The 20,321-nt window shown below is 46.9% G+C and overlaps 1 protein-coding gene across 1 annotated transcript in view; it reads right to left on the reverse strand.

Moving 5' to 3' along the window:
- Positions 1–2,108: 2,108 nt before the first annotated feature.
- Positions 2,109–20,321, reverse strand: part of ACOT7 (acyl-CoA thioesterase 7) — a 97,448-nt gene continuing 79,235 nt past the window's right edge. Inside the window, exons 8-9 of the mRNA XM_065421319.1 lie at positions 19,647–19,831; positions 2,109–2,233 (exon numbers count right to left, since the gene is read on the reverse strand). Coding sequence (XP_065277391.1) covers positions 2,129–2,233; positions 19,647–19,831 — 290 coding nt within the window. The 3' untranslated portion in view covers positions 2,109–2,128. The remainder of the gene's footprint in view (positions 2,234–19,646; positions 19,832–20,321) is intronic.

Genomic DNA, 20,321 nt, shown 5'->3' on the forward strand with positions numbered 1-20,321 from the left:
TTTGCTATCAAACTGGGAGGGGTACTGCAGGGATCTGTCCTGGGTCCAGTTCTAGTCAATATTTTTCATTAATGACTTGGATAATGGAGTGGACACTATTCCTATAAAATTTGCAAAATTTACTTAGGAAGGAAAAAATCAAATGCACAACTACAAACTGAAGAATAACTGGCTCAGCGTACTATTGAAAAGGATATGACGGTTATGGTGGATTACAAACTGGATGAGTCAACAATCTGATGCAGTTGCAATAAAGGCGACTATTCTGGGGTGTATTAATGGGATTATTATAGGTAAGATGGGAGGTAACTGTCCCACTCTACTCGGCACTGGTGAGGCCTCAATTGGAGGCCTATGTTCTGGGCACCGCACTGTAGGAAAGATGTGGACAAACTGGAGAGTCCAGAGAAGAGCCCCCCCCCAAAAAAAGGTGATAAAAGGCTTACAAAACCTGACCTGTGAAGAAAGTTGTATAAAACTGGGCATGTTTAGTCTTGAGAAGACATGGGGGGGGACGACACACTTGCTAACAGTCTTCAAGTATGTCAAGGGAGATTACAAAGTAGATGGTGATCAATTGTTCTTCACGTCTACTGAAGACAGGACAAGTCATCAGCCTAATCTGCACCAAGGGAAATTGAGGGGAGATATTCGGAAACTCGCTCACTCTCAGGGGAGTTCAGCTCTGGAGCAGGAGTCCAAGGTGGATTGTGCAATCCCCACCACCGGAGCTTTTAAGAATCGGTTACACAGACACCTGCCAGGGCTGGTCGAGGTTTACAGGGTCCTGTCTCAGCACAGGGGCAGGACTAGATGACCTCTCGAGGCCCCTTCCAGCTCGACATTTCCAGGATTCTCTGACTGGCGCACACACCTGCCAAGGCTGGGTGTTTTCGCCTCTTTTACCTGGTTTATTGAGGAGATTAGAGTTATAATTTCGATGCAGCTTCTAATGGGAGCTTCTTAACCACAACATGTAATGACGCTAATGAATTCCACGGGGATTAGCCCAAGACACTCAGCATGAAGAGCACTGCACATTTTAGTCCAGTAGCTTCTGTTCAAGGGGCATTTCCCATTCAATCTAATGGGCACGTTAACCCAACTATAACCCTGAAGAGAAAACTCCTGGCACACCTTCTTAGAATGATTATTTAGACCACACAAAATTTCTGAAAAGAAAAATGACACCCTATTATTTTCTTCAGCTGACGACCAACCAACTTTATTTATGTCACAGTGCACCTTAAATAACTTCGATGTGCACATAAATATTACATAGATTTGAATGGAATGACTTGAGAGTCCCATACAATACTGAATAACATTTATACTTGAGTATTATAAATAAGCTTTGGTGTACATATTTTAGGACATACTGTAGATCAACACTGCATTACAAAGCATCAAGGCCCTGTGTATTCTTTGCTATGCCCGTTGTTTTCTGTGCCACTCCACCGATGGCAGACTGGAGCTATTTTATTGAATTGTGTCGGAATAAATAATACACTGTGTACAGTAACCTAGTAGTATTTATTTGGACATTAAATCCAATTTTATGCTGCTCCTACATATTCAATGTGCCTTTTAAAAACTGATAACAGCTGTACTGCAGAAATTGGCCTTTGGGAAGCTAGCATGGGCCTTTGGCATCCAGAAAGGCACAGCAGTTTGCCTGGAATTATGGAACAAACATATTAGACTGGATGTTTCTGCTAAACTAATCAATAGTTTAACAATTCAAAAACTGATTTAAACTGGCATCATTACGGTTCAGATTTAACATTCAATTGTGACAAATGGTGGCACAGCTCAGACTTCAGAATGATTGTTTCAGTTTACGTGTGAACGCAAAAAGACAAACCCTCCATCTCAACACGAGTCACATCTGAAAGGCTCACTTCCTTAAAAAAAAGGAAGTTTATCTTCTGGAGTACAGTTCTGCAGCACAGAGTGAATTCTGCATCCACTTGCACAGCTACAGGATCAATGAATACACAGGGCTCTGTGAACACTTCACACAACACTAGTGAAAGGTTTGTTTTATTTGTCCAAGTAAATATTTCTAAAGTGGATATGTTTATTTCTAGGTGGCTCTGCCGTAAATATTTAGGTCCAAGATGAAGGGTCATTGTTGAGTGAGCGGTTGCATCTGCACCTGCCTTTTGGCTTTCGTTTGAAGATATCTCCCTTTTCCGTCTTCAAAACGCCTCTTCTCATCTTCAGTTTCTACCTGTTGATCAGAAAAATCAGAGACTTGAGTATTATTTCTGTTCTATTTTGGATGCTGGCTAGTCTGACAGTGAGCTCTTAGCCGACTTCATAACAATTCAATCAACATTCTAGTCCCCCTTCCAGCCTGCAAGATCCCAAGGACTTTGCAAACTATGGGACTGATTCTGATCTCAGCAGCACCAGGGCAAATCTAGGGTAACTCCACTGAAGTCAAATGGAGTTACTCCCATTTACTCCAGCATAACAGAGTAGAAACTATCGACAGGAATCCCATCATCCACCCCAGGTAGAACAAGCACAGGAAATGGCTTGGAGAATTTATGCAGGAATTCAATACAAAAAAGCTCTTCCATGAACCGTGGGGGTGAGAAATGAGTGCACTGCAAGCCAGAGGTAGCAACAGACACTGGCAGACATGCTTATTTCTCTACAGTTCAGAGACAGAGGATATTCAGCAAACTGATTCACAGCCAACAAGTGCTAAAAGGAGAGCGCCTCTTAAAGAGACGCTTCCAAGAATCGCACAAAAACCGCAGGAGCGATGGAAGGTGCCAGAGGTTCATTAAGTACAGCCCTCAGCCTCCCATGCAGGCAGCAGAGACACTTTTGTAGGAGGGGAATGTTCTGTTTTGAACTAAGATCTGTGGCCCTTCATTGCTTTTTAAAAGTAGATCACCAAATCAAAGCCCTGGAAACCCTGCAGCTGCAAGGAGGCCAGCAGCCTAGGATTCCTGAAGTTAAAAGGCAGCGAGAGTGCAGGTTTGTCAAATGTTACAGGGAATTCATTTATTTATGTACAGAAGTGTTTGTTAAGTGGGTTAGCCAGGAAGGTAAATCAATTTCTCAGACACGTATGGCAGCTTTTAATTTCTTAGCCAAGCACATGCTGCCAAGTCCCTGATGGGATAACATCTTCATGGCCATTCATTTTATAAATTACTGAATGTGTTACACTTTAGGTACAATTTTACATGGTTTTATAACCACTCTGCAGAACACTTGGCTGTAAGTAACCCTGCTAATATGATTTGGATGAACAAATTCATTTCAGAATGAAGAAATGCATCAGCAAAGTTCTAAACGATTTTGGGTTACAATCAGAGGCTAGCAGCAAGAGACTATTAAAATCATATTCTCTCTCGTTTATATAGCACCAGGGTGAATGTTGCACTTTCCAGACAGAGCCAGGCACAACCCCAGACTTTAGGAACTTGCAGTCCAAGGACTCAAGCCTGCAAACCCTTATGCACATGTGTAACTTAGTAGCATCATCAACCCATAATGCCTCCCCAGAGCACCCACCTCTGGCTCCATCAAGTCCTTTAGGACCTTATGGCGAGGTCCACCACATTGATGTTTCTGCTATTGGCTCTACCAGAAACAAGTCAAACCTCTTGGAGCCCAACAAACAGGTTTGTGTACAGTGAAAATATCCTGCAGGAGCTAGGAGACCAAACTAGAGCAGGGAGTCTTTACTCCCAGATGTTTCAGAGTAAGAGGCTATTGGTAAAAATGACTAGACAGCTTTTGAAGGTACCGTTATAGCAAATCCTTCCTCCCATAGACATCTCAAACTGTTCTCTACACGCCCCCAGGTCCAAGCTGTCCATGCCAGCCAGTGTAACAGCAGCTCCAGCGCATTTCAAACGTTGGGGTGAGTTCTCTTTTGAAACGCACGCTAGAACCACATATCTGGAGTTGGTTTTTCCAAGTCGCTTTATTAAGATTTTTCCCCCTTCAGTGTTGTCTATGGGATGGGCATTTTCTTCAGGCTGCTATGTCTGGCCTGGCCCAGTAAATGGGAGTCGAGAGGGGGTCAGAAGCAGGTCGCTTATTTATAAGCTATTGAGTAAAAAACCCTTAAAAGCTTTGGCTTAAGTTTTCAGCCGAAGGCTGATCTAGGCTGTGTCTCTGCAATCCCTTGTCACTTGGATAAACTCATGAGCTTCCCCTCAAGGCTACATCTGCACTGCACCCCACTTTCAGCGGCGTAGCTCCACGCCGCAGTGAGACGCAGGCTAGCTACACGTGACAGGGAAAGGCTCTGGCAGGGGGGAGGCTGAGTCTTTCCCCACTGTGGGAGCCGTTCCCGATGCCATGTGCTTTTCCTGGGGTGGGCAAAGGCTCCAGCAGCAGGACACTACCCAGGTGAAAACAGCCATGCGGATGGGCTGCATGGCTTGGGCAACTGGGGAACCACGTAGGTTACAAACCCTTCAGGCGTGTCCGTATTCTACTTGCCTAAGTTATGCCTCACCATCTACACTGCTACTTAAACTGGGGCTCGGGGCTTCCCAGTACACGCTCTCCATACCGCCAAAAAAGTGTGCAGTGCGGGTGTCACCCAGCAACCAGTGAAATCTCAGACCGGAGTCTCACCCGGCTTTCCCAAGCAACGTACTCCACGCCAAGAGTATCCCAACACCAAGTGCAGAGATAAATCTCACATGCCAAGTGTGCCATGGCGGAAAAATCTGTCAGTGCCAGAGACATGCAGGCCAACCCTCCATGGCTTATTGCAACCAGCAAAGGGGATATTCATGTATTTATTATGCATCATCTTGGCCCTGTTTTTCAGCCACAAGAGCAGCAGTGTGAATGGATTGTTGCTTTCGAGGATGCGCCTTGCTGAATCATTAGCCTACATTCATTGTAAACAATGGGAAGCTTTTCCTAGCAATACAGGTAGTAACAGCACACTAATTGACAGGACAGCGGCCCTGGGAAAGAGGAGAGAAGCTGATTTTCTGCGTGGGCTCTGCTCTCCATTATTGGCTTTCCTGGTTGTAAATGACAAACAAGTAAACAAACATAACTAATTTAGCTGAAGTGCTCTGGGAAGTGAACACTGCTGCACTTGCAGGGAGAACCACTCCTACAGCAGCTTGAGAACAATTAGAGTCACCCACATCTATTCAGAGAAGGAAACTGGATACATCCCTGATCCCTGAGCACTCGGGCTGGCAGTGTGGGAAAGGCTGCAGGGCAGCCAAACATGGGTGTCACCATTACAGGGCTAGCTGCAGCTCTGTCCACTCAGAGCTCCAGCCTTGTGCCTTCACCTCTCCTGGGGTGGAATGACAGGGTTCTCCCACTTTCAGACCAGGCCGCGGGCTGCAAAGCGCCCGGTGTATACACCATGGATACCCAGCAGAGCCAACTGGACTCAGTACCTGCAGTTCTTCCCGTCTGGAGCTTGTGACCAGCAGTAAATGCAGGGGCTTGCCATTCCTCAGCAGAAACTCTAGGCAGGTCTAACTTTCCAGACACCCCGAACTCCGCAATCTGGGTTCACCTTGGCTCTCCTCTGTCCTTAAATCCAGACAGCAGCCCTCTGTCTCAGGGCTTGTCTACACAAGAGTTGTGTCAGTCTAACTTACGTCGCTTGGGGTGTGAATAAGCCTCTCTTGGGGAGGTGGTTTTATTATGCTGCTGACAGCATTATTCTGTTCTCTGCACAACTGGCACTTCTAGTGTAGACTGGCCCTTAGTTTCCCAGGGTGGGACCTGTTGCCCCAAACCCGTTTGCTCACAGGGGGTAGAGTCAAAGCAAAAGGCTCCTGTATTTGCTGAGAGAGGTCTTATCTCAAGTCATCGTCTTTCCTTCCTGTTCGGTTCCCAACCCCCCAGGGGTTTAGTCCAGGACAATCATACAGTAAATATCCCATGGACCAGGTCAAGAAACAGTGTTCTTAGCTTATTACACAGCAGCGCCACCTCTCCCCCAGTGGGAGCTAAATTAAGTCCTGATTTCAGTCCTTTGCCACCAGCCTCATCCATCTAACAATTGACTGGACATATCCCTGTGTCTATGCTGCTAATACAGCCATTGTGCCTCTGATGGCTACTTACAATTACTTCCCTCACCTCGCCCCAACCTGGGAGGTTGATAGGGCCTGACAGTGCGATCAGGGCAGCACCCTACGAGGAGTGCCTTCTGCCCCTGCTGCCATCTGCAGTCTGTCAGGGGATAGGCGGGGAAAACAGAAAGGCCGGCTCCCAGCTGGAAGACGCTGCAGAATCTCACTGGAGAGACCTTGTGTTGCTCTTAAGTCACCCTGTGAGGATTGATGGGAGCCAGCACAACACACAAGGGCAACAGCAGCTACTAAACACCTTCACAAACTCAGGTAGCTGTTACCCCAGAACAGTGGGGCTGCCCCAGGGCCAGGAGGCAGTGAGCACACAGCCTGCGTGGACATACGAGCATCATCGGCATGCTGCTCACCAGGAGGCTACTGCAGAACCGGCAGAGAGTTTGAGTTAATGCTGAACAACAAGCGACCTCTCCCCTGAGCTGAAGTTGAGGGGACTAGTCTCCGAGCAACCCTGGAAACACTTCTTCCTACCGCTGGTACCTGAATTATGGAAGGAACTGCCGAGGGCAAAAATCAAACCACGAATCATCAGTTCAAGGGGGAACTGGAGGGGGTGGAGGCGACTGACTTCACTGAACAGGAAAAGAAACTGCACCTTTAAGGGGGAAAATAGTGCACTAGTTTCACAGAGCTTAAGGGTAGAAGGGACCATGAGATCATATAGTCTGACCTACTGCCTTTCACAGGCCATAACGTCACCCCGATGTGGAGCCCAGGGACGTTTGTTAAACTAACACAATTTAGTCAGCAGGAGAGTAACTGTTGTGTGCCCCAGGCTGAGAACAGGAGAGATTGAGGCCTCAGGAACAGCAAGGGCTCAAATCAGGTGAGATATGCCTCGAGGATCCCAGCCTGTGACCCGGGCCTCCCACTGCAGAGGAAGGTGAAAACCCCCAAGGGTCCCAATCTAACCAATCTAACCTGGGGGGAAATTCCTTCCTGACCCCAAAACTGGCAGTCAGCTGGACACTGAACATGTGAGCAAGACACCAGCTGGGCAGCTAGAAATAGGATTCTCTGGACTAGCCCAGACCATTGGCCTACCCCAACTGGCATCCTGTCTCTAGCTGTGGACGATCTCTGATGTTTCAGAGAAAGGTGGAAAAAACAACTACCCAGATTGCAAATGTGTGTTTTGGGAGGGGAGAGGGGGGGAGAAGAGAATTCCTTCCTGACCCTTGCAGGTGACATGCTGAAGCTCTGAAGCTTGAGACTCCAAGGCCAGATGGGACCACCACAAACATCCACCCCGCACCCATGTCCACTGTCCCCAGACTGCAAACCTCTCCCAGACAACTTTTGGAAAGATATCTAATCTTGTCATAAAGACTCCAAGAGCTGGTGAGCCCCTGCCTCCCCAGTAAACTGTTCCAATGTTTAATCACCCTCACTGCTAGCAAGCTGCATCTGATATCAAAGTTGAATTGAATCTTGTTGTGCCTTTGTCAGCAAGGTTGAAAAGCTTCTCACTATCAGATCTCGTTTCCATGTGTCAGCAGCACCTATGCACCATGATCAAGTACCTCTCAACCTTCTCCTCTTCAGTACACTGAATACATTTAACTCCTTAAGCCTTCCAGCCCCCGGATCATTTTTGTGGTGCTCCACTGAACTCTCTCCAGTATCTCCACATCCTTCTTGAAATGTGGTCACCAGAACTGGACACAGTATCCAAGCAGCAATCTTACCAGTGCTGTGTGTGGAGGCAAGACCACTTCCCTACCTCTATTCGATGTTCCCCTTTTTAATACACCCACGGGCCCCATTAGCCCTTTTCGCCACAACACTGTACTGCAAGCTCACGGTGGGAGGATAATCTACGACACTGAATTGCTTTTCTGACTCACTGCTTTCCGAGACAACCTTCCATCCTGTATCTATAATCGGCATTCTTTGTTCCCCGATGCATTTACCTTGCATTTGCCTGTATTAAAGTACATTTTATTGGATTGTGCCATTTAACCAGGTGATTCAATTAATTAACAGTACGCTGTCCTCCTCCTAGAAACAGCCCTGATTATTGATACTTCCCTATTATCAGCTACATTTTGGGATCGTCTGTGAGACAATTTTTAATCCATCTAATGTGTTAATTCCATATAATTCAAATTTTTTAATCAAAGTATCATGTGGTATTAGGTCAAATGCCTTGGAGAAACCCAAGTATGCTATATCAGCAGTTACTTCAACAGCCAGATCATGTTTTATTTAAGAATATAAGGTGGGAACAGAAAAGCACTCAGATGCACAAAGAACAACGAAGACTCGGGAGAATACAGTGTATGGTCCCACCTGCATGACTCTAGGATTTTAACATCAAAGACACTGTTACCTCTCATAGGCGACTGAGAATCACAGGACCTTGAAGGCTTATAAATTAAAGTTCTAACTAGTAATACTAATGGTGGGCATCTGTTACCAACCCCCAAATTCCCTCAACTAGCACATGGCAAAAATTAAAAGGCAATGCAGCACATGGTGCAATTGCCTGGGAGAATCAATTAAAAATGTATAATCCTGAACTACATGGGAACAATGCAGATTAATTATTGAATTCCTGCCCGGAAGAGATACATCTGTGTATCTGCCAGTCAGGACCAGGAGCTGCATCTGACATGGCTGCTCTGGGCCTGCCAGGAAGGGGCGCTACTCTGCAGCTGAGACATATGGGGCTGAGATCAATGTGGAATGTCAGTCACCAATCAATGACCCGAGAGTGACTCAGAACACTGCTATCTGCTACAGCACAAGGGGACTTGTCATTCTTTTGCTGTTAAAAGTATCTTCACCCACATATTTTGCTGATGTAACATCTGCCCACACAGCCCCTAATGACCTAGTGTGGAAACTAAATCATGCTTGATGGAACACCTGGAGGTGCTAACTTTTTGTCTCATTTCATTCAAAAGTTAACACCAACTCCAACCACCATTTTGTTTCTCTCTTTGGGCACGTTTCATCTTGCACAGCAGGGCAAGTCCCATATCAGATCTAAAGTGAACTCTAGAGGTTTTAAGAGAGACTCAGTGGAGATTTGGTGCAAGCACTAGAATCACCTCATCAGCTAAAATGGAAATTCTGGCCTTGGGGTTGCCAGTAGCTCTAGTTAAACTGTAAGCGCTTCAGGGCAAGGACAGGAGGATTGCCACAGAGCAAGAGACATGCTTCCTACACAGACTGCTGGCTAGCCGCAAACATCTGACCTGGAGTGGCAAACTCTGATTCCCTTGCCCGGTAACATGCCATGCTACCGCTGTGCCAGAGTCAGCCCTGTCCACTCCAGCACTAGATGGATCACATTCACATTCTCTGCAGTACACAAGGTTTTTGAGGTCCCTTTCCACTGGACAGAATAATACGGATGTAAAAACCAGCTGGTTTATACAAGCAATTACAAAGTAAGCGAGAACATTCCTTTCCAGAGCAGATGCTCATTACCGGGGAGCCAAAAAAACCTGGCTCCCCTCTGGATTCAGCATCCTCCCGTGACGGGAGTTTCCGCAGCGCTTCTGAAGCGTCTGGCACACGGGGCCAGCTATACTGCACTCCAGCAGGCTGCTGTACACACCTTGACAGGCACCACGGAAGGCCGAGTTTGGGCTGGCTCTCAATTAGTAACATGCTCTGACTGGAGTGGTATCGAGGGGGGGCAGAAGGACATGCAGCCAGAGTAAGGCTGAGTCCACACTACAATTTTTCAGACTTGAGGGGAAAAAGGCCTGAGGTGGTGGTAGCTTGGCCTACAGCTATATCGAGTGGGAGCTAAGGGCCTGAAAATTCCCAGTGCAGGCTAGACCAAGGTCTTCAAAGGCAGCAGGCCGTTTCGTTACCTTGGACCCAATAGAGGGAAAGACAGCAGCCCTGCCCTGGCCAGAGCCGCCTGTTTCACCTTGCTGCCCTCCAGGGAGATGGGGGCCAGAATCTGCCCTGTGTGGAGCAGGAAGCTTGGCCTGCAGCACGGACTACATCCTGTTAGCACCTGTGGATATTTTACATTATTCAAGTGACACTCAGAAGCCACCACTTTGCTGCTGCTTTTCTCTTGCTGCACTGACAAAATAATGGGAGATGAAGTGCCACCTCGCAGCCACCCACGCTCCAGCTGGCTCCGGGAGGCCACTCCCCTCCTCCCTATAAAACACACTTTCTTTTCAGAAGAGACATGCATTTTTAGAATGCCAAGTACAGCTGCAGAGAAAGCAAGCGAAGGAGTCTCTGGACAAGTCCAAGTGTGTCTGGCTAACAGTCCCATGCCGCAGAGAGCACAGCTCATCCCCAGGGCTCTTCATCACAGACCAGCTGAGCTGGCTACCATTTGGCAATTAGGCAGTAAATATACCAGGGAAAAGGATGGGAGCAGGGTGGATCTCAAAGCAATATATGGAAATCTACAATTTCACAGACTTTAAGGCCGGAAGGGACCATTATGATAAACTAGTGTGACCTCCTGCATAACACAGGCCAGAGTTTCACCCGGTGCTTGCTGCATCAAGCCCAACTATTGATGGACAAGTTACAGCATCCTGTAAAGAGCAGACCGTCTTGACTTAGACTCCAGGTGGCTGGATTTACCACCTCTCTAGGTAATCTGTTCCAATGGCGGATTTACCTCACTTAAAAATCTGTGTCTAATTTCCAGTTTGTCAAAGTAAGGGACGGGTAAAATACGGAGCTGCACAGAAAGGCTACAGAACTGCCCACAGTCACAGGACCTAGTGCCAGCAATGGGATCAGAACAAGGGTCCAGACCCAGACGCTGCCCTTTCCACTTAACTAAGCTGCCAGCCCAGACTTCCAGACAAGCAGGGCTGGAGGTTCTAGCGTCTGTTGGTGCTGCCTCCTACAAAGGTCCCTTGAGAGTGCCGTTAAATGCTCCCAGCTCTGCCCCAGGGCTGGAAGGCAGCCTGCTTAGTGTGAGCAGCTGAGTTTGGCCCAGAATTCTCATCTCCCAGATGGTCTCCAGCCTGGCCCCACTGCGTGTGGGTGTAAGACTAATCTACAGTAGAAAACACTGTTCTCATTTTCCAATAGGAAACTTGCAAACAAAGCACTTTGGCATTTGCCTTTCCTGTGTGCGATTTGAGAACACACTCTGATAACTTGGCATATGAAATAAGTAATGAAGTTCACAATTAGCAGAGTCAATAGCCTGTCTGTTTTAGAATTAATGGCTGTCTAGGCTGATCAGGGCTTCCAGGGGTGGGCAGAACAATTTCCTGAAAGCCTGACAGTTACAGACCTCTTTAATTAGTGAAGTCAAGCAGAGAAACCTCACTTGAGTTTATAATGGGAAACATAAGGCGTCTCTGGATGATAATGAGTGCAATTAAAACTTGTGTCCAGATTATTTCAGATATTTAATTGAGCAGGGCATGCAAGGTACTGGCCGAGCTCTGCAATGACTTGCACCCTGTGCAAACCCGCTGTGCCAGGCAAGAGGCAGGGCAGAATTTAGCCCTATGGCTGCAAATATGTATTATCACGAGGCACGTGAAATACATTGTGATATTAGCGTTCGGGGGACATAAGCATGTTAGTGATGTGCTGGAAGCCACCGTTCCCAGCCAGGACCTATGTGAAAAACTCTGGGCAGAAACTGCCCAAGAGCTTTTGTTTAGCATGCGGTAAAATACCCACTCGTGCACCTCTGAGGGACAGCAGAGCAGCACTGGACAGTAGATGCCACATCGCTGCCTGCTAAGGCACCAGAATTGACATGGCCGCACCTCCTATAGGAACAAGGGCTAATGAGGCAACATGGAAGATGCTGGAACTCCCTGCTAACGACATTGCTGCACAAATATCCCAGTGTGCATCATCCCCATCCCATTCCCATCACTTTGTAAAGGTTGAATTAAATTGTTCGTATTGGGGACTTTCGAAGCAGAGAAAGAGGCTGATCTCACCATCAACCCAGTTCTTAAAATAAAGATGCTCTTATGAGTGGTAACTAATCTCATACGCCTTATCAGCAACTCTTTTTAAGAAAAGCAGACCCATGTGAGCAGCCAATGGAGAGAATATGCTGCTGAAATATAAACTCCCACAATAATGAAGTTGCTGTTTATATTTCACAAAACAGGCTCCTAATCTGAACATTAAAACCCAACAGACCTTCTGCTCCTCTTCTGGGGTTTTGCTAAAGGAGCCCTGCTGTTACTGGATGAACGTACCGGTAGTGCTATGCAATGCTCATTTACAGCACTCACTGCTCTTAATCACACCCAAAGAGCCTGCAGGAAGAGAGTAAATCTTCTCCAGAATACTTTTATTTTTAAAGTAACGTGCTTTGCATGTTTCCTTAGAAGGTCTTTGTGCTCCAAGGTGGTCCCGCTATCAACAATCCCAGTGGCTAAGCACAGTCCAGCGAAACATCTCTTCTTGGGACTTGGAGGAGGGATATGCTGCACATTAAACAACCCAAACAATCCCAGGTGGTTAGTCTTGAGTCTGTATGGTTAATATTTCTTTCCATGGGTAGAAAGAGACCAAATATGGGCACAGAGTGAAATCCCCCAAAGCATTGCTTAAATCCCACATGAGCCCTCCAAAGAGGGTTTAAGGAGAGCATGGGTCACATGCAGGCCCTCTGCAGAGTGGGTAATTCCAGCTACTCACCAAGGATAGGGAATGTCCTCTTAGGGGTCTGTGCCAGGATTGGGAGTCAGGGATCCCCAAAATTCTAATCCTGGCTCTCGGTGACAGACACTGAGGCACTCGGCCATCCAGGAAGAGGGGCTAGTAATACAGACCGGCTGCACAGGGTTGGTCTTCTGATCAAATCAGAGAATGGTTGTAAAGTGCTATATAAATGCCAACTATCCGCTCGATAATGACCGTTTGCTATAGACTTGAGATGACTGGTGGGGAGAGAAACGGGGAAGGGAGAAGGATAGATTTCCTAAAATGCTCTTTTAGAAAGCTCAATGTTCCTAAGTCAGCTACATTTTAAAAAGCCTGTTTCAGAAGTTTGAGGGCAGCCCTCTGCTGTATCATGGCACAGGTCAACAGGATGCAAAGAAACTAACTTGACAGACAAAGGCAAATTCACCCAAATGAAGCTAGTTGGTGCCTAAAATCTCCACAGTTGGTATAAAAGTATTTTCCCTGTGGGAAAACACTGAAAATGTCTGTGCGAGGACAGCCACATCCGACACCACGGTGATGGCACAGTGTGAAAACACAAACACAACTTGAAATGGCCCCTTTACAACGTAACAGGACAGGCTCATTAGAGCTGGCTGTGCCTCGACAATCTAACAGAAGCTTCATGCGCCCTAGTTGGTGGATTTTATATGAATGCAATTCCTACACAAGTCATATTCTTGATGTATTTTGACCAATGTCTGTTCACGTCATTGGCAGAAAAGGGCTACAGCCAATGATTCTACAAAGGTACTAGCTGCCTGGAAGAACAAGCAGCCAAAACTCAGCTTAGGGCAGAAACTCCCTTTCACTCACCTCTGGTGTGCTTCTGTATCATAGGACACCATGAGATCATTCCCCGATTCTCCTCTCACCTTGGGGCAACTCCCTGACTTCACTGGAGGTACTCACTCCTGACGTACACCACTATGGACATGTTCCAATCAAGCCGCTTATAGCTCACTGAAATGCTGGATTTGGACAGTTTCACACAGGCCCTGAACAGGATTTTAATATACAAGCACAGTGACAAATCTTTTATTTTTAAATCTCAATTGGAGAAACCCCTCTCAGTTCTGCCTAGAAATAATTGGCTGATAAAGTACCTCACAGAGCTGCATCCTTTAATGTCCAGCAGGAACACCACCTTTGTGCAACTGCTAATCAGCATAATTTTAGGAGACCCATTGTGGCTGACAGTGTCAATATAGATAAGGTCACCATTGCATACGATTGTGCATTAAAGGCTTTGCTATGTAAAGAGGTAAAGACTATCTGTACGAGTTGATGGTTTTGAGGGGTGATCCTGCTTCATATGCCCCTGTCTACTCAACATTCTGCAATCCAGAGCTCAGGCAGGCAGGATGAGTACGGTGCTGTCTCCCCCACTATCTATCACGACAGCCAGCTATGCTTTTCCAGCTGGTGGGGGAAGGGCAGACTATTAGAACTCTGAAATCTAATTAATTGGCTGTTAAGAGTAGTTAAATCTGAGGTTAGAGATGGAAAATAAGATCTGAACAGGACCAGGAAGTTCACATATTTTGTAAAACAGCACTTCTTTTAAAAGTATTAAATATGCAAAAAGAACTTGAAGTAGGAGATCAGTTAGACAACATCAAAAACAGCATGGGAATCATTTTCTGTGGGTGTTGATCCAGGCATCAGGATAATGCCCACCGTAGCACAGAGCAAATCATGAGCTTTGTGATGTCAAAATTCTACTAAGTTCCTCTAATATTCAAAGGAACAAGTTCACAAAAAGTAGCACATTTCATTCTAGGAATATTTGCATTCCTTCAATTATTCAGCAATTTGAAATAGATCTCATGGAGTTTAATTTCAGCTAAAGACGGTAACTAGAACAATGCAAAGGTCTGAAGCAAAAACATCAGTGCAACTCTCTGCAAGCAAACCAGAGGGGATTTTTGCAGCCCATTAAGATAAAATTGACCCAATTCTCCCCTCTCACACACTACTTTTCACCAGTGTAACACCACTGCAGTCAGTGGTGAAAATCTTACAGTTCATTCTTTAAGCCATACAGTCCTCTACCCTCTCTAAAACTGGGCAAGTTAAATCTGCAGTATTGTATCTTCAAGAGGCAAATACATGACTGCAGGATGTCTCGCTACCAGATACTTGAATGTGAGTGTCTGGAATTATATAAAGCCTCTAGATTTAGAGACTGGGAAATAAATTCTTCACTCGTTGCCTTTTCTTTCTGATGGACAGGATCACTGAACTGAAAGATGTACAGCTGGCCAGACTACAAACACTTATTGCCCCACAGAAATGGACTCAAGTATCAGGGGGTAGCCGTGTCAGTCTGTATCCACAAAAACAATAAGGAGTCCGATGGCACCTTAAAAAGACTAACAGATTTATTTGGGCATAAGCTTTCGTGGGTAAAAAACCTCACTTCTTCAGATGCAACTGAAGTGAGGTTTTTTTTTTTTTTTACCCATGAAAGCTTATGCCCAAATAAATCTGTTAGTCTTTAAGGTGCCACCAGACTCCTTGTTGTTTTTATAGAAATGGAGTGTGTCTATTAGTTTTTGCTGTTCATACTTTCTAGCTCTGACTTTACAAAAGCCAGAGCACCCAGGAACTGGTACAGGTGGCTCACCTGTAATAGCAGTGACTCTGTCTTTCCCCTAGAGGGCACTCTGCAAGGCACAGACAAGGAAATGCTTGACTGATCACATGCTGGTGTAATTCTATTTGAGAAAAGAGATTCACTCCAGATTTAAGAGTAAGATATGATCAGACCCTCAGATCATTTCACTTCATTTTATAATAAAGTTCATTTGCCATCACTAGCCTGCAGCTTTTCAAACATTTATTACAGCATTTATATTTCCATCGTGATATTCTGACACCTGCAAGAAATTAGGATGGATGAGATGCTGAGCGCTTCACTGACCACCGACGATTGCTAGTGCAGAACTACAACATGTCCTCACTTGGGAACCTCCTTTCATTTGCTGCTGGAGGATTTCCCTTCAAGCCCAATAAAGTTCATCGGGAAGTACATGCAGTGAGGTAACTGAAGCATTACAGAGAGACACCTTATGGGAACGGAAATCCCTGCAGGGACCAGACACTTTCTGTCCAAAAGCATACGAGCACCATATGATTGATACTGGTTCCTAGTAAACCTGGGCCCAACGCCTACAAGATTCCTTGCAGTATCCAGTTCCAGCGGGAGCAGGGCTGATCGAAACCAGCCCAAGATTACAGCATACTCCAGTCACACCCCTCCCCACCTCCAAAATCCCCCTGGATTGGGACTGGGGGTTGTGGTGCCAAAACCAGCTCCATGCGGTCTGACAGAACCCTCGTGGTAGGGGAACGCTCAGGAGTCCAGATCCGGCAGCGTATTGCATGCTGCTACGGGAGGGCAAGAGGCATTATGGGGTGCAGGGTCACAAGCCAGGCTGACAGCCAGTGCTCCAGGTCCTTTTCAGCAAATGCAGACTCCGCACATCTCTCGTTTTGTGGTCCCTGCCCGAGGCCTGAACCTCGATGAGCGTGGCTGGCTCCGAATGAACCCAGGCAAGGTGAAAGTGATGTTTGGTGTCCCAGGACACCAGGCGAGTGTCATTCAGTGTCCAACCACCCCACGCTAGGTCCCCTGCTCCAAGCTGCTGTATAGCAAGTTACCAGGTGAGACAGGCGTTTCATTGCTTCCGTTTTTTTGTCTTTCAGATAAACAAAGAATATACGGACCCTACAGAAACCAGCCCAGAAATACTATACAGGGCCCCTTACAAATGTATGTGATAACAGTGATAAACAGAGACCCTCATACCGGTCAATATACAGCTTCCACTCAAAGAAAGCATTAGAGAGCAGCAGCAGCTATCAGGAAGTAAAGCTTCTTCCAAGCAGCACATTAAAAATGTATACAACAGGCAAATACAGGTGTGTAAAATATATAAACACTACTCTGCCGGCTAAGTTATAATTAGCCGACAAAATGCTGGAGTACAGGAGGAGATCTACACGGAATAAAATATTAAATCAAGAAATAATGCAGCACTGCTGACTTGGAGTTATGTGTCAGCAAAGAACCATGGATCAGGAGAGCTAAAAATAGACAGGAAGGCTGAAGCAGAATTGACAGTAGCGAATGGGGAAGGGGGTGCTTCAGCATCAACATACAGACATGGATGAGCTACAGCTTGGGAGGTTCCAGGAGGCCAGATTCCTCGCTTCATTCAGACATTCAAATCCCTACATAAGCTTTTACAATTAACAAGGAAGGAAAGTGAATGAAGCTGAATTCAACAGATTCTCAAAATGTGAAACAATGTTTATATTTAAATCTATTAATTTCGAAGGTTGGCAAGACAGATGCTTGCTTTGGAAACTCTTATTTACGCTTATATTTTTCTGCTGAATAATTGAAGGAAAGAGGTCTTGTTGGACAACAAAACCCTAAGGACAGCACATAGAAAGCTGAAGTCTGTAAGATATTTGGTATTTAATGAACAAGAAATGAGAAGCTTGTAACCTTGAAGCAACGAGCCGAACATTTGTTTTTAGAAGAGACATGTATGGAAGTGCTGTTTAAAGGCTTTGTGTTAGTTAAGTGTTTAGTAAAGACAAACCTCCCCATAGCATTTCAAGTGAAAGGAACAGCTATAGACACTTCTAAATCCCTTTGTGCTGCAGCAGCGACCCTACAAGGAGCTCTCGCACCTCTGGAGTCATCCAGATCACAACAGGAAAAAATCAAACATTTTGCAAAGGTATTTTGGGCCTTGCTCCCCAGAATTCAGGTTAGGAGCCATGTCATCATTGTACCTGTGTGTTTGTACCACTGATGATCTGGTATCTATCAATGAGATGCAGGAGCACAGAGACAGGAATTCAGGTACAGGTGAGGTTTCCCCAAACTGCACAGGGGGAAAAGTTTGCCTTTGCCGTCCCAAGACTCCGAGGGGGAATTTGCCCACTCCAGTATTTATAAAGCAGTCAGTGATAACCAGGAGAGAACATGGGAATGGAAGAATGCAGGACAAGAAGTGCAACATGTGGAAGTGATATGGCCAGTGATGTCCTGAACTCACTCAGTTACTGCTCCCCGAAGAAAAGCAGTGGTGACGCTACTGGCTCGCTCCTGGTTCTCTCCCTCCGGACCAGCTGAATCACCCAGAGCACTGGGGACAATTACTCCCTTGCCCTGTAAGGGAGGCACTCTCTGCCTTGGTAGCTATGGCAATTTTAAACAACAGTAGAGTACGATGGTGTAACTGCATTAACCGATCGGACAGACGTGGACAGTTATCAAGGCTAAATGAAACTGTCACAGCAGGGCAGAAATGCAACACCGGACAGCGAGCAGACGACAGCAGCCAGAGTTTGGCAAGTTCACATGCCAGCCAGTAACTCACATTCACATACCTAAGGCAGTGGTAACATTTAGGGCGTAGGACAGGGGTGGGCAAACTTTTTGGCCCTCGGGCCACATCTGGGTCTGGAAATTGTATGGCAGGCCATGAATGCTCACAAAATTGGGGTTGGGGTGTGGGAAGGGGTGAGGGCTCTGGCTGGGGGTGCAGACTCAAGGGTGGGGCTGGGGATGAGGGGTTTGGGGTGCAGGAGGATACTCCAGGCTGGGACCAAGGGTTTCGGAGGGCGGGAGGAGGTCAGGGGTGCAGGCTCCGGGCGGCGCTTACCTCAGGCAGCTCCTGGAAGCAGCAGCATGTCCCCTCTCCGGCTCGTATGCGGAGGCGCAGCCAGGTAGCTGTGTGTGCTGCCCTGTCGGCAGGTGCCACCCCCTGCAGCTCCCACTGGATGCGGTTCCCGGCCAATGGAAGCTGCAGGGGTGGTACTTGGGGCAGGGGCAGCATGCGGAGCCCCCGGCTGCCCCTACACACAGGAGCCAGAGGGGGATGTGCTGCTGCTTCCGGGAGCTGCACGGAGCCACAGCATACACAGAGTGGGGCAAGCCCCAGACCCCGCTCACCAGCGGGAGCTTGAGAGCAGGATTAAAATGTCTGACGGGCTGGATGCGACCAACGGGCTGTAGTTTGCCCACTCCTGGTGTTGGGAGCATCATCTGTAAATAGCCCCTTTCTTACCTTGCTGCCCGGGGGCTCCAGAAGCTGGCCATCTGTGGGGGGTGGGAGTGGGTGACTACCTGGAGTTGGTTGTGAGTGAGAGATCCCCTTAAAGGTGGATCAAAACACACTGCAGACTCAGCCAGACACCTCCCCCCAAACACACTGCAGACTCAGCTTTGGAGAACTGCACAACCTTGGCGTGGCTCCTCTCGGCACAGGTCTCAAGGCAGGACAGTTGCCTTTTGCCTCCCCTGGGCATCCAAACTGTGATAGTGAGGCAGCCTGCTGGGACCTTTTTCTAGTGTACTCCTTGGTTTCCTAGCAATCACTGTGGCTACGCAGGCCAGTTAGCCAAAGCTGACTAAATGGCTCCAAATGTGGTCATAATCTATCGCTGATCTCCTGTGTTATTCTGCAGTAAAATTACAGGCTTAAGATGGGGAGATGCCAGAAAGGGCCTGTGGGCTTTTGACCAGACCTGCTCAGTCCAGCACAAATACAAGTCTGACCAGAGTAGCTAAGAACAGGAAATGTACAGGAAACATGAAGCCCCCTGGCCAGGCAGGCCCCATCCTCCCTAGCACCAGGACTCCCTTGAAAATTGGCTCATTCCAGGGATTCTAGCCTCAGCACAGGAATAGCCCAAATCACCCTTTTGAGGGCAATGGGGGCGACCAGAAAGCACTTGGTAGTTCATTCTGTTGGTGAAGGGAGCAAGACCTTACAATGAGTAATTATTCCTGTGCTGCTCCACAACCCAGGGCTTCACATTACGCAGCACGAAGGTTGAGCTCTTTAAATGAAGAATTCTTACCACCAGCTGTGGAACAGGTAGAGGCTTCCCCTCCTTGCTCAGGGATACATAGGTAAAGAATGCACTGACAGCTCGATATCTTTCTTTAGGTTCATCAACAAAAGGATCAGCATCAACAAAGACCTCGATCTCCATGGATTTATTGCTCGTGAAGGTCATGCGTCCAGAAATAGTAATGACACAACCTGCAAAACACAGATGGCTTGGTTAATCAGTGGCTCCTACGGTGGCAGCAGGAAACAATAGCCATCCATTACTTAGACTGTTAAAGCACTCCACTGCTAAATGGGCTAACAGGCTGGGTTAGGCACAACTGAAAGGCTAGATTGATTTTTTGTTACCTAACAAAAAAGGAACAACAAGTCTTGGAATGTTTCTTTCCAACCGTGGATGTTATTTTTGTTTCCCTCTCTCTGGGGTGGGAATTTCCACACGCCATGATGGCGCTAGCCAGCTGAGAAGAGTAACTGATGCCTCGTCTAGTCAGTCTCTATCTGGAATGCCTGCAAACAAATGCCAGTCAATCTAGAGTACCGTATCCTTTTCACAGGGTCAGCAGTACGAACCTCCATTATGGAACACCTTTCACAACAGGCTCTCACTGCACACCGAGTACCCGGGTGAGCTAAGAGAGAGCGATTTCTCCCACCACTGAAATGCATCCATCTCTCAGGC

Source organism: Emys orbicularis, chromosome 22 (genome assembly GCF_028017835.1).
Source record: "Emys orbicularis isolate rEmyOrb1 chromosome 22, rEmyOrb1.hap1, whole genome shotgun sequence".
Lineage (NCBI taxonomy): Eukaryota > Metazoa > Chordata > Testudines > Emydidae > Emys > Emys orbicularis.